This window comes from Hemitrygon akajei, chromosome 28, assembly GCF_048418815.1.
Source record: "Hemitrygon akajei chromosome 28, sHemAka1.3, whole genome shotgun sequence".
Taxonomy (NCBI): Eukaryota; Metazoa; Chordata; class Chondrichthyes; order Myliobatiformes; family Dasyatidae; genus Hemitrygon; species Hemitrygon akajei.
Window position 1 is genome coordinate 18,321,123 of NC_133151.1, and position 15,391 is coordinate 18,336,513.

The 15,391-nt window shown below is 49.7% G+C and overlaps 1 protein-coding gene across 2 annotated transcripts in view; it reads right to left on the reverse strand.

Moving 5' to 3' along the window:
- Positions 1-15,391, reverse strand: part of pola2 (polymerase (DNA directed), alpha 2) — a 105,799-nt gene that overhangs the window by 24,650 nt on the left and 65,758 nt on the right. For both annotated transcript variants that reach the window (XM_073031436.1, XM_073031434.1), the window contains 3 exons: positions 14,778-14,851; positions 10,170-10,278; positions 2,319-2,425 (listed from right to left, as the gene is read on the reverse strand). In XM_073031436.1, coding sequence (XP_072887537.1) covers positions 2,319-2,425; positions 10,170-10,278; positions 14,778-14,851 — 290 coding nt within the window. The remainder of the gene's footprint in view (positions 1-2,318; positions 2,426-10,169; positions 10,279-14,777; positions 14,852-15,391) is intronic.

The following is a 15,391-nucleotide window of genomic DNA, read 5'->3' on the forward strand; positions in this document are numbered from 1 at the left end:
CAGCTCGATATCTCACAGGCACTCTCCTCCCCGCCGTCGGTCATAGCTACAGGAGTGACTGCCTCAGGAGGGCGACGTCCATCGTTAAAGATCCCCACCGTCCGGGACGTGGCATCTTCACACAGCACCCGTCAGGCAGGAGGTACAGAAGCCTGAAGTCCCACACCACCAGGTTCAGGAACAGCTACCATTCGGTTCTTGAACAAACCAGCACAACCCTATCTTGGTACGGCAACACTGTCACCACTTTGCATTAAAGTAGACTTTGCTTCTTTTTTGTTTCTAATTGTCGCCTTCTTAAAAATTATTATTTTCTTCTTTATGTGGCTATATTTCGCGAGGAGTTTGAAGAGATTTGGTATGTCACCAAAAATGTACAGATGTACCATGGAGAGCGTTCTGACTGGCTGCATCACCGTCTGGTATGGGAGGGTGGGGAGGCTACTGCACAGGATCGAAATAAGCTTCAGAAAGTTGTAAAATTAGCCAACTCAATCATGGGCACTGTCCTCCGTCGTATCCAGGACATTTTCAAGGAGCGATGTCTCAAACTGGCGGCGTCCATCATTACGGTCATGCCCTCTTCTCATTGCTACCATCAGGGAGGAGGTACAGGAGCCTGAAGACACACACTCAACGATTCAGGAACAGCTTCTTCCCCTCTGCCATCAGGGAGGAGGTACAGGAGCCTGAAGACACACACTCAGTGATTCAGGAACAGCTTCTTCCCCTCTGCCATCTGACTTCTGAATGGATATTGAACCCGTGAACGCTACCTCACTACTTTTTAATTTCTGTTTTTCCACTACTTTAGCTATTTAATAAATATTATAAAAACTGTCATTCACTAGACTTTTCTCTATTATTCTGTATTTCGTTGCACGGCTCCCACACACCCGACAACAAATCCCACAACATATGCTGGTGATATTAATCTCGAACAAGAGAGAATCTGCAGATGTTGGAAATCCAAGCAACACACACAAAACACTGGAGGAACTCCGCCAGAGACGGAGGGCCTTCATGGCGGCTCTAAACGCCAGCGGCGTAATGGGCAGTAGAAAGGGAAGTATCTTTGGAACCTCTGTGGAGAAACTTGCTCCCTTTAAATCTACCCCCCCCATCTCAAGCCTAGTTTTAGATTACAGTAATTTATCGGAACGTACAGCGACGGTCAACTAAGAACGCGCTGGGGGCCGCCCGCGACTGCTGCCACACATTCTGGCTCTGAGAAAGCACGTCCGCGATGCTTGGCAGAACGACGCACAGCCAGCGTACAACATGCAACAAACCTTTCGTACGGGCGGAGCTGGAAGGATGGCGGAGTAGCGTGATTAAGAGTCTTCACGGAGTCGCGAGCAACGGTACACACCGCAAAAACGACTGCCCAAGACGAAAGCGTGCGTGCTCGAGAGCCCGCACCGAAAGAGAGTGCCCCCGGCACGCAGGAGAAACGATTGACTCACGGCGCGGCTGATCGGCCGCGGGCCCGCTGGTCACATTCTTGCTCTCATTTCCCCATTTCCCCACCCTCCCACACATACACAAGGTAGGCTGCCTGCCGGCCTTCCACCTCCAGTCCGTCGCCCAGGTCCTCCCGACACTCCCCTACCCGGGGGAAAAGCCGGGCAGCATCTTTCTGAATCTTTTATGCACCTTCTCTAGTTCAGTCACATAATTCCTGTGGTTGAACTCTGCCATGGATGGTCCCCAGTTCGGTTGCAAGAGGAGGAGGGTTGGGCAGAGGACTAGCAACTCCACCCCATTAAAAACCCAGAGTGACAAAAACGCCAACAGTAGCTCCAAAGAGTCTCCCTTGGGAGAGGAAGGGTGGCTTTGCCCCAGGACAGAGGACACGGGCAAGCTGCCGTCGGCGGCCTACGCCCCAGTGTTTTTGGAGTTTTGGGGAGATCTGGTTCGTCACTAAAAACGCTTGCAAATTTCTACAGGTGATGGGCCGGTGAGGAGAGGTAAAAGGGTCAAGGTTGGGAATTGAAGGAGGAAGGGTGAAGAGAAAAAAAAAATTCCTGGAAGCTGGAGGAATTGGCTTTCGTGCCGTCAGGTTGGAGGCTACCCAGACGGAATACGCGGTGTTGCTCCTCCCGCCCGAGAGGGGCTTCTTTATAGCAAAAGAGGCCGTGGACCGACACGCCAGAACGACCTGTCAGACTACGTCAGTGATCCCCTGTCATGGTGAGGTACTCCGTTCCCCGCCCGATGAAGGGAAGCACCCTACACACGGGCTTCAGCACCTTTTACAGCCAGGCGTTCCACAGGGCCTGAATGAGATCCTGCTTAAATAACTACTTCCCACGTACCTGTTGATCTCCTCTGCGGTCATGTGAATGAGAACGTCGCTCGACGTCACCCCGAAGACCACGCCGTTGATATTCAACGTGCAGGGCTCAGAGACAAAGTGGACCCTCTGTCAAAAGAAGAAAACGTATTAGACAACGCAGTAGTTGGCCGATTGCACTGGACAACCAAGGATTTTGTTTCCTGAATACTTTTGGGTACACCTTATGGATTTTGGGTCGCCGATCATGAAACTTCCCCATCATGCACCGTTTCTTTTTGAAATCGCTCACATTTGTTATTTCAATTCATAGTTCAAGTCAGAATAAGTGATGCCAAGGTTAAGTAAGGAAGGCATTTTTTTGTTGGTCCCCAAGTCAAACAGGTCATTAATAACAGGCAATTCGAAGAACTTCTAGTGGGACCGGAGAAAATCACATGGAAGGCATTCAAGGACATCGCTGAAAGTTTTCTTGGCAACTACGGAGCACCAAACTTCGTGCAGCTGGTTGACAATGTGCTTCAAGCAGACGAAACCATGAAGTGCAACCTGTCACTAAAGATTCATTTCCTGCATTCCCATCTAGACTCCTTCCCTGCAAATCTCGGCGCCGTCAGTGACGAGCACGGTGAAAGGTTTCACCAGGACATTACAGTCATGGAGAGACGGTTTCAGGGCAACTGGAATCCATCACTGCTGGCTGATTATTGTTGGACACTTGAGCGAGAAGCCTCAGACACTGAGTACAAACGAAAATCATCAACAAAACATTTTCGCTTATTGCAAAGCTTCAGCACCATTGTGCGGCTGAACACATTATATTCAAGAAAATATAATTCTTGTTTCTCCAAAATTCCTACCCGGTCCAAGTAGTCTGAAATTACGTCTGTGCTCAGCTCCAAGCGGTCTATCATAAACAAAGGTTATTTCTGAGGAAGTATCATTTCTGAAAAAGAAGACATTTCTTGTCTTCATTCCTGTCCTGATGCAGGTAGCCTCCCACCTGACAGCAATAACATCGGTTCAATTCAACATCAAACCCACCGCAAAGGGCAGGATTTCCCGGTGGTCACCCATTTAAATTCCACAACCCATTCCGGCTCGTCGGTCCGAGGCCTCCTCTACAGGCCTGAGGAGGCCACCCTCGGGCTGGAGGAGCCACACCTCATGTTCCGTCTGGGTAGCCTCCACCCTGACGGCACGATCAATCTCAACAACCTCCGGTAATTTCTCCTCTCCTCCCCCTTCTCTCTTTTTACTTTCCCCCATTCCGGCTCCCCTCTCACCACTGCTCTCCTCACGTGTCCACCACCACCCTCTCGGTGTCCTCCTCCTCCTCCTCCTCCTCCGTCTCTCACCTCGGTGGTCCAGCCGCAAAATAAAAAACAATTCTCGATGCATGCGAGCGATGATGAACCCGACTCTGATCTGGGTCTCTGTTGTGCTTCCCGCTCCCTCTCCCCTTTTCCCGACCGTGATTCCCCTCTCCCTGCCCTCTTCCCACTCTCGGTCCACAGCAGAGACCCGTATCAGAATCAGGTTTATCATCACTCACAGATGTCGAGAGATTTGTTTCTTTTTGCGACAGCAGTACGGTGAGATACGTAAAATTACTACAGTACTTTGCAAAAGTCTTTGGCACCCTAGATAGATAAATAGATTGGATAGACAAACAGACATTATACACGTAACATAGACACACACACTGTTTAAGTACTTGTGCACGTAACTGCAAATCCCACTGTGAATTAAGCGGGGGAAAGGGATGGAAGGGACTGCTGCCACAGGCACGAAGGGCAGAATGGCCTCCACCTGCATGGCAAGAAAAGCCGGGGAAATTCAGCCGCCAGCGCGAACGCTCGAAACGGATCGGGAGACAGAAACCAGTCCCGCCCCCCGCGAGGTCAGCTGGAGGACCACAGCTGGCGAGGGAATAGCAAAATGGCTTTAATGCCGACGAGCGCTCGGTGGGGGTCACCGGGTAATGAATCTTCAAAATGGAACACGCTCTGACTAAAAGCTTGCTTTCTCCATTAGGATGTCTCATTTGATTGAGGTCAATGCCAATCCGCTCCATCGCCGGCCGTCATCACACGGGCTCAGTCACCAGGGAATTCACCGAGCACAGATCGGAGTTGACGGGGGCGGGGAGGTGTGGAAGCTGATGCTGATTCAGGACACATTTTAAAAAACATTATTAAAGATTAGTTAGTTTTATTTGTCTCATGTGCGTTAAAACCCACACAATGAAACGCGTCACCTGTGTCATCGATCGACACAGTCCGAGGATGTGTTGGGATTGGGGGGGGGTAGGGGGGGGAGGGCCCGTTCTGGTGCCAACATAACCATGCCAGCATATCGCCAACCCTGACCCGTACTTGTCTGGAATGTGGGAGGAAAACCACGCGGTCACAGGAACGAGTGTAAAATCTCGCGGACAGCGGCGGGAATGGAACCCGGGTGGCTGGCGCTGGGAAGCGTTGCCCCAACACCGGGTCAGGTGGACTTAAAAGGCAGGGGGCCCGGGAGTGGGCCGGTTCAGCTCGCTGGTCCGCGACGTGCGGGCCGCGGGCCTGATCCGGGCTACGAGTCTACGGACTCACGCTCGTTCTGAACGCTGCTGCTCGCTTTTATCGTTTGCGCGATTTGTGTGCGTTTTTCTCTCTCTCTCTGTGCGATGGGTGTCTGAAGTCTTTTTCTCAAAAAGGATTCTTTCAGGTTTCTTGCTCTGTGGCCGCCTGAAAGGAGACAAATCTCGAGGTTGTGGAGTTTTAACCAGACTTTGACGATAAATGCACTTTGAACTTCAACAGTTTCGCTACTGCGCTGCGTAAAACAGAACGCAGGGGCTGGTAGGTGATGGTTGGGAAAACAGATAGGATTACCTTTGTTGAAGATTATGGTATGGGGGTGTGGGGAATGGGTACTGCACAGGGTCGAAATAAGCTGCAGAGAGTTGTAAACTCAGTCAGCTCCAACATTTATTTTAGCTGCTTTAGCAAAAGTGTTAGCTGCCAGATATCTTATATGGCCTCAGATGATACAGCCTTCATTGAGCCCCGAGCTCAACACCATCACAGCTCTGAACCGATTCCACGGCCTACAGATTCACCATCGGGGACTCTCTACAACTCGTGTTCTTAGTAATATTTTTTTTTCCCCATCAGCACACTTTGTCTTCTTTTGCACGGACGGTTCAGGTACAATTTTTCGCAGATTCTGTTCCGTTTACGACGCCTGCAGCGAAATGAATCTCAGGTACGGTAACAAGTACGCGCTTTGGTGATGAATTTTACTTTGAAAAATGCGGCCACTATCAGATTGCCGTTGATGGCTTTGTGCTGCAGGAGAGGAACATTAGAGCTCCCCGAGGGAGTTCAGTTAAGTGGCTTCTTGCCGGATTCCCTTGAGGGGGGCAATAAATTACACGCTGTTTTCAAGCTTCGGGTCAGAACCTCCAAGCTGCTTTCTTGCAGTGAACGAGGTCGATGCCTTAAAGGCACAGGCCCGACAGACACAGGTTGGATAACAGCTGGGATGATGTAAACCGCACCTGCTGCCTCGACGCCATTACCCCCACCACGGCACCAGGGGTGCAGATTTAATCCCGCCCTCGGGCATTACGTACAATTTTGAGCAGGCTGGCCCAGGAACACCCTCCAAACCCTCTCACCTACACTCCTCTCTGCCAACATAACCCGAGACCCCTCCCAGCCCGGGCACCCTCCACCTTCCGCCCCACCACCCGTAAGATACAAAAGCCTGGCGGCACATACCGCCAGGTTCAAGGCCAGCGTCTGTCCTGCCGTTGTATGAACAATGAACGGCCCCCTTGTCCGATTAAAGTGGACTCCTGACTTGCACCTTACTGTCTGCGATGCACTCTCTCTCTCTCTGTAACTGAGACCCCTCATTCTGAATTCCGTTATTGTTTTCCCTCGTACTACCTCAATGCGCTGTCTTAATGATGCATTGTGCGACGCTGTAAGACCATAAGGTATAGTAGCAGAGTTAGGCCATTTGGCCCATCGAGTCTGCCCTGCCATTTCATCGTGGCTGATCCATTTTCCCTCTCAGCCCCAATCTCCTGCCTTCTCCCCATATCCCTTCATGCCCTGACCAATCAACAATCTATCAACCTCTGCCTTAAATATACAGAGAGACTCGGCCTCCACAGCTGCCTGTGTCAAAGAATTTCACAGATTCACCACCCTCTGGCTGAAGAAAGTCCTCCTCATCTCTGTTTTGAAAGGGCGCCCCTCTATTCTGAGGCTGCGTCTGTTGGTTTTAGACTCTCCCACTACAGGAAACATCTGCTCCACATCCACTCTGTCGAGGCCTTTTCACCACTCGATAGGTTTCAGTGAGGCCACCCCTCATTCTTCTGAATTCTAGAGAACACAGGCCCAGAGCCATCGAACGCTCTTCATAAGACAAGCCGTTCAATCCTGGAATCATGTTTGTGAACTCCCTTTGAACCCTCTCCAGTGTCAGCACATCCTTTTGAAGATAAGCGGCCCAAGACTGCTCGGAATATTTCTACTGAGGCCTCACCAGTGCTTTGAAAAGCCTCAGCATTACACCCTTGTTTTTATATTCTAGTCCTCCTGAAATGAAATGAATGCTAACATTGCATTTGCCTTCCTCACCACCGACTCAACTTGCAACCAGCATTAGGGAAACCTGCAAAGGCCTCCCTTTACGTCCCAGTTTTTTTGTATTTTGTCACCATTTAGAAAATAGTTAACCCCTTCATTTCCTCTACCAAAGTACATGACCGTACACTTCCCAACACTCTATTCCATCTGCCATTTCTTTGCCCATCCTCCAAATCTGCCCAAGTCCTTCTGTAGCCTCCCTACTTCCTCAAAACTACCTGCCCCTCCACCTGTCCTCATATTGTCTGCACACTTTTTAAAAGTCATCTATCCCATCATTCAAATCATTGACACATAGCATAAAAAGAATTGGTCCCAACACAGACCCCTGTGGAACACCACTAGTCACCACCAGCCAGCCAGAGAAGGCTCACACTATTCCCCCTCTTTGCCTCCTGCCGATCAGCCACTGCCTTATCCACACTAGAATCTTTCCTGTAATACCACGGGCTTGTGGCTTGTTAAACAGCCTCGTGTGTGGCACCTTGTCAAAGGCCTTCTGAAAATCCAAGTACACAACATCAACCGATTCTCCTTTGTCCATCCTGCTTGTTATTTCTTCAAATCATTCCAGCAGATTTGTCAGGTAAGATTTTCCCTGGGGAAACCATGCTGACTGCTGCCTATTTTATCAAGTGCCTCCAAGTCCCCTGAGACCTCATCCTTAATAACTGACTCCAACATCTTCCCAACCACTGAGGTCAGGCTAACTGGCCGGTAGTTTCCTTTCTTGCGCCTCTCTTCACTTCTTGAAGATCGACATTTCCAATTTTCCAGTCTTCTGGAACCATTCCAGAATCAGGTGATTACTAATCACTAATGCCTCCACAATCTCTTCAGCCACCTCTTTCAGAACCCTGGGGTGTAGTCCACCTGGCCCAGGTGACCTTCAGTTTCCCCAGAACGCTCTCCCTAGTAATGGTAACTTCACACTCTTCACACCTGGAACTTCCACTGCACTGCTGGTGTCTTCCACAGTGATCCAAAATCTTCTATAATGAGATGCCCTGTAGCCATTGCATAGAAACTGCAATACTGGTCGAGAAAGCACAGCGGTGTCTCCACTTCCTGAGGAGATTTTGAGACGAGCGAGGCGCCATCACCACCCCCACTGCATCCTAACTGAATTTTACAGGAGCGATGTTGAAAGAGCCCAGACAAAGTGCATCACCGAGTGGTACAGAGGTCGCAAAGCATCTGACAGCAATTCTTTAGAAGGGATTGTGAGAACTGCCGAGACGATCATCAGGGTCTCTCTTCCTCCCGGAGATATTTATCAGGAGTGCTGCGCACGCATTGTCAGTGATCCCTCCCATTTGTCCCACAATCTCGGTGACTCAGGCAGGAGGTACCGTAGCACTAGGACGAGAACGGTTAGGATTGGAAACAGCTTCTCCCCACCCCCCCCCCCCAGGCCGTGACCCCACTGAATTCCGTGCCACCGCCCTGCTCTCATCACAAATGGAGCACCAGTCGCGTTATACTGTTCACTTTTTAACTTGAGTCGTAAACGCACCTTATTATTTGTTAATTTATTTGTGGTAATATTACCCCGAGTTGTGTGTGCCAGTACTGTGTTGTGCACCTTGGTCGGGAGGAACGTTGCTGAATTGAATTGCATTGATTTTATTTCATACACCCTTACATGAGGAGTAAAAATCTCTACGTTACGTCTCCATCTAGATTTCGTTTGGCGGTATACGTGCGTACGGTTGAGCGCGAGTTATCTGTACTGGGTTGTGCACTTGGTCCGGAGGAACACTGTTTTGTTTGGTGGTATGCACGTGTGCAGGTGAATGAACAATAAACTGAAGTTGAACTTGAGATCAGACCGAGAATCACCAAACATCAAATGGTCTGTTAAGGAACGTGGATGCCCCCATCGGAACCAGGTGTAAAAAGGGCGCCCTGTGAAGGGGCATACAAGATACTGGAGAAGCTCAGGAGGTTGGGCAACACTCATGGAGGGTAACAGATGGTCAACATTTCAGGTCACGGGAAGATCTCTACCTGACTCAGTTCTCCACAGAGGCTGACAGAGGTGTGTGTCGGCTCCAGATTTCAGCAGTTCAGTCGTCCTGTTTCCCTCTTAAGTGCCAGGTTTTGCACTGGGACGACCTAACCTGGGCCCAACATATTGATGCAGCCGCAGTAGCTAGATTTAATTAGGAGTCTGAGAAGACTTGGCGCGTCACCTAAAACACTTGTAGATTTCTACAGATGTGCTGCGGAGAGCATTTTGACTGGTCGCATCACCATCTGGTTTGGAGGGAGGGGTCTTTTCTGCCCAGGATCAAAATAAGCCACAGAATTGTAACATCAGTCAGCTCCGTCTTGGGTACCAGCCTCCGTAGTACCCAGGACATCTTCAAGGAGCAATGTCTCAGAAAGGCAGCGTCCATCATTAAGGACCCCCACCACCCAGAACATGCCCTTTTCTCACTGTTACCGTCAGGGAGGAGGTACAGGAGCCTGAAGACACAGACTCAATGATTCAGGAACAGCTTCTTCCCCTCTGCCATCAGGGAGGGGTTACAGGAGCCTGAAGACACAAACTCAGCGATTCAGGAACAGCTTCTTCCCCTCTGCCATCAGGGAGGAGGTACAGGAGCCTGAAGACACACACTCAACGTTCAGGAACAGCTTCTTCCCCTCTGCCATCAGGGAGGAGGTACAGGAGCCTGAAGACACACACTCAACGTTCAGGAACAGCTTCTTCCCCTCTGCCTCTCAGCCCCAATCTCCTGCCTTTTCCCCATACCCCTCCATGCTCTGACCAATCAAGAATGGGGAAAAATTACAGAGTCCTGCTGTGCAAAGCTGATTCAGACCCATCCACACAGACTCAAGCTGTAATCGCTGCTAAAGGTGCATCTACTAAATATTAATTTAAGGGAGTGGAAAGAGTAATTACGTTAAAAATAATTTTGTGGTTAATAATTGTAATTAATTTAAATCACTTTGTAGGCATCTGTTTTCACTTTGATCCCTTTTCTTTTGTGTCAAAAAAAGCTGAATTAAATCCACCGTTATGTATTGCAGGGTACTGCTGTCAGAGAAACAAAAAAAAAATCACGTGATATGATATTACACCCGATTCTGATTGTGGTCAACACTCACACTCCACGAACAAAGTCAATTGCAAGAGCTGCAGAGTTGAAACTAAAACAGATTTTAAAAAATCGCGAAGAAAGATAAATAGAAGGAAGAAGTACCCTTTTATCGTCCTTTGATGGCTCGAAGCTGTGGAACGGCGGCTGAGGATACACCAGGTCGTGATGAACGTCCCTCAGTGATGGTATGAACACAAGGTGTGCCCCTGAGCTGTACAGAAAGCATTCCAGTTAAATTAGAGATACAACCGTGTACAGATAACACATCCTTCCCATGGATTATCTGGGGCCCAGTTAAAATAAAATGTACATTTATATTGTTTTATTTATAGATAATGGCACAGTAAAAGGCCCTACAAACCTGCGCTCACGCGTCCAATTGGCCGACGAAACCACGCATCTTTGGAACGAACTACGCAGGAATGGCGGCATGGAAGGATAGCGGTTAGCGCAACGCTTCACAGCGCCCGCCACCCGGGTTCGATTCCCGCCGCTGCCCGTTCGCAGCTTCCCCCCGTGACCGCGTGGGCCTCCCCAGGGCGTAGGGCGGAGTCTAACGAAGGGCAGCGGTGGTGGGGAGAGCGCGGCAAAAGTTACGGGGGGGGGGGGAGTGCGCTAAAATAGCTCATGATATTCCAAATGTGGTCTGACCTATGCCTTACAAACCCTCAGCTTTCACATTCTTGCCCTGATGAAGGGTCTCCCCCTGAAATGTCAAATGGTTGACTGTTTACTCATTTCCGTAGATGCTGCCTGACCTGCTGAGTTCCTCCGGCGTTCCGTGTGTGCTGCAGGCGAGGGTCAGCGAGTCGTTGGCACCGGAAGCACGGAGACACCTGCTGGCTGACCCCGGCGCCTCCTCAGACTGCGTTGGTTGTGGGCGCAAATGATGCGTTTTGATGCACGTTTGGTAGATAAAACCGATTTTTAAAGATAAAGCTAATCTTTAACTGGACGACACAGTATTTACACTCCACTGTTAATAACTAAGCAGAACCCCAATCTTCAGTTGGAAAGACAACTGGACCCTGCCACTGACCTTGGCTAAGCTCTGGGCCCAGGCATTCTAGCCAAGTGCCAATCCCAACATATCTGCGTTGTGCCGATAAATCCCTCAAGTGTCCATCGAAATGGCTCAGACATGGTCGATTTTCACAGCGCTCGCCCTGCCTGCTGGCCCTCTGCAAATTCAAATCTTGCCCGTCCAACAAATTCAGTGGACGTCCACAAAACAGCTTCGACACTAATCTCATTTGGTTCAGTTCAGTCAAGTTATTTTGGACTTTTAGGCATGTGCAAATGCTCTTCTTGGCATTCCTTGGTTATTAAAGGCTCCCAAGTGCTCCTGGATGGCGACGAGTGACGAAGATGCCGGGTAAACGAAACCCCTGTGAACGTCTTCAGCAGACAGTGAGGTCCAGGCAGGTGACACAGGCTGTCAACACCCTCCCAAGCGCAGAGCCAGACACGTGCTAGGAGGAACCTAGGCTGCTCCAGAAGTAAAGTGTGGAGAAAGCACGGTCCGAGGGTCAGAAAACAGACGGGTGTCAGTCCGCAGATCACTTCCATAAATCGCTGAATTAGAGAAGAGCTCATGGCTCTGGGGTCAAGGGTGGGATCAGGGTCTGTCTACCTGACCCAAACCCAACGGGACCTGACTAAGTCTATGCATTGGTCAGACTGAGACTGACATATTGTGTGAGCAGTTTTGAGCCCATTATCATAGACAGGATGTGCTGCCATTGGAGGGGGCCCAGAGGTGGGTCATGAAAATGATCCCAGGAGTGAAAGGGTTAACATACAAGGAGTGTTTGACGGCTCAGGGCCTGGACTCGCTGGAGTTTATAAGAACGAGGGAGGATCTCATTGAAACCTACTGAAAACCGAAAGGCCCAGAGAGAGTGGATGTAGAGAGGATGTTTCCTGTAGTTGGGGAGTCTAGGACCAGAGGACACAGATAGAGTGGATGTGGAGAGGATGTTTCCTATAGTGGGGGAGTCTAGGACCAGAGGACACAGATAGAATGGATGTGGAGAGGATGTTTCCTATAGTGGGGGAGTCTAGGACCAGAGGACACAGATAGAATGGATGTGGAGAGGATGTTTCCTATAGTGGGGGAGTCTAGGACCAGAGGACACAGATAGAGTGGATGTGGAGAGGATGTTTCCTGTAGTTGGGGAGTCTAGGACCAGAGGACACAGAGAGAGTGGATGTGGAGAGGATGTTTCCTGTAGTTGGGGAGTCTAGGACCAGAGGACACAGAGAGAGTGGATGTGGAGAGGATGTTTCCTGTAGTTGGGGAGTCTAGGACCAGAGGACACAGAGAGAGTGGATGTGGAGAGGATGTTTCCTGTAGTTGGGGAGTCTAGGGCCTGGAGGCACAGCCTTGGAATAGAGGGACATAGATTTAGAACAAAGGTGAGGAGGAATTTCTTCAGCCAGATGGTGGTGAATCTGTGGAATTCATTTCCACAGATGGCTGTCAGGGCCAAGTCACTGGGTATATTTAAAGCAGAGTTTGATAGGTACCTGATTAGAAAGGGAGTCAAAGATTACAGGGAGAAGGCAGGAGAATGGGGTCGAGAGGGAAAATAAATCAACCATGATGGAATGGCAGAGCAGTCCCACTGGGCCGATTAGCCCAATTCAGCTCCTAAGTCTCATGGTCCGTGGAGGGGAGGCTGGTTTCTGTGAGGAGCTGAGCTGTGCCCACATCTCTCTGCAGTTTCTCGAGCTGGGATGCATCCGGAATGGACGCTTTCTTAACTGCATCAGTGAGGGTCTGACAAAAGATTCAGGGATGCACAGGGTCGGTCCAGAGTGAAGGTTTTTATTAATATTAACCCTCAGCTTCCTTTCTTCTACATGAATACCTGGCTCGTCATCCTCAAATGGAGACTTTGGAGCTATGGGGAGGTCAGCGATGGGAACATGTTGTATCTAGTCAGGCTGCATTGGATTTTAAATTTTACACTCAAGCGGACGTCTAACTCATGTTGTTGAGTCATAAAGAAGCCCTTCGGCCCATCCAGACCATGCTAAACCATATAAACTGCCCGCACCAGGACCACAGCCCTCCACACCTCTCCCATCCATGTACTTATCCAAACTTCTCTTAAACGTTGGAATCGGGCTCACATCCACCACTTGTGCCGGCAGCTCGTTCCACACTCTCACCGCCCTCTGAGTGAAGAAGTTTCCCCTCATGTTCCCCTTAAACTTTTCACCTTTCACCCTTAACCCATGACTTTTGGTTAAAGTCCCACCCAACCTCAGTGGAAAAAGCCTGCTTGCATTTACCCCATCTATTCCCCTCATAATTTTGGACACCTGTATCAAATCTCCTCTCAGTTGTCTACGTTCTAAAGAACATAGTCCTAATGTATTCAATCTTTCCCTGTAACTCGGGTCTGGAGGCAAAATCCTTGTAAATTTTCTCGGCATGCTTTCAACCTTATTTACATCTTTCCTGTAGGTCAGTGACCAAAACTGCACACAATACTCCAAATGAGGATTCACCAACGTCTTAAACAACTTTAACATAACATCCCCTCTCCTGTACTCAATACTTTGATTTATGAAGGCCAATCTGCCAAAAGCTCCCTTTACGACCCCGTCTACCTGTGACGCCACTTTCAATGAATTATGGACCCGTATTCCCAGATCCCTCTGTTCTACCACACTCCTCAGTGCCCGACCGTTCACCGTGTAAGACCCACCCTGGCTGGTCCTACCGAAGTGAAAATACTCACACTTGTCTGCATTAAATTCCATCTGCCATTTTCCAGCTGGTCCAGATCCCTCTGCGAGCTCTGATAGTCCTCCCCGCTGTTCACTATATTCCCCCCCCCCACCCCACAATCTTGGTGTTACTGCAAATTTGCTGATCCAGTTAACCACAAAATCATCCAGATCAACAAACAACAACGGGCCCAGTACCGATCCCTGCGGCACTCTGCTAGTCAGAGGCCTCCAGTCAGAGAGGCAACCCTCTACTCCCACTCTCTGTCTCCTCCCACAAAGCCAGTGTCTAATCCAATTTACTACCTCACCCTGAATGCCGAGCGACTGAACCTTCTTGACCAGCCTCCCATGCCGGACCTGGTCAAATGCCTTGCTGAAGTCCACGTAGACAACATCCACTGCCTTCCCTTCATCCACTTTCCTGGGAACTTCCTTGAAAAAGTCTCAAAGATTGGTTAGACTCGACCTACCACAGACAAAGCCATGCTGACTATCCTTAATCAGTCCCTGTCTATCCAAATACTTAGATATCCAGTCCCTGAGAATACCGTCCAATAACTTTCCAACAACTGACGTAGCTCAGCAGCCTATAATTTCCTGGTTTATGTTTAGGGACTTTTTTTTAAAAACACTGGAACACCATTGGCTATCATCCAGTCATCTTTGTGCTGTGGCTGTCTGTAAGGAGACAAATCTCAAAGTTGTATAATGTACACATACTTTGATAATCAACGTACTTTGAACGTGGAGTTGGTTACCTGCGCTCTGCACATCACAGGCATTTTGAGTTACATTTTATTAACTTATTTGTGGTAATATTCTGTTTTATATGCTGTGTGTGATGCATGTTCTGTGGGAGCACCGTGGTCCGGTGGAACGCTGTTTGGTTGTACACACGTACAGTCAGAAGCCAATAAATGTGAACTCGAACAGACTTCGGCTGGATAAATAAAGACGGACACGTACCTCCTCGTTCCTTCCACAAATCCCTTCATACACTGCTTGAAAACCTCCTGGAACGTCACTGTCAGCTTGCAGTTCTGTGAAGAGGACAACAGAAGCAATGGAAGGTACTCCACTGGGTCACAAGAACACAAGAAACGGGGGCAGGGGTCGGCCATCCGGTCGAGCCTGCTCTGCCATTCAGTAAGATCGTGGCTGATCTGGCCATGGGCTCATCTCCACCTACCTGCCTTTTCCCCGTAACCCTTGAGCTATGCAAAAATCTATCCAACCTGGTCTTAAATATATTTACTGAGGCAGCCTCCACTGCTTCATCGGGCAGAGAATTCCACCCTTTGGGAAAAGCAGTTCCTCCTCATCCCCGTCCTAAATCTCCTCCCCCCCCCCCCGGAATCTCGAGGCTACGTCCCCTAGTTCCACGCAAACCGAAGACACCCATGGTGTAGAGAGCACCGCCACTGCCCATTCCTGCCCTCGTTTAGCCCACTGTGACCGGCCATTTCCACTCGAGCAGGGGTGGAAGACAGGAAGAGGCGGGGGCAGAATCGTTTGCTGCACCGCGAGAAAGGGCGCCGTGGTTGGCACGACCCTATCACAGCTCGGGGTGTCGGAGTTCG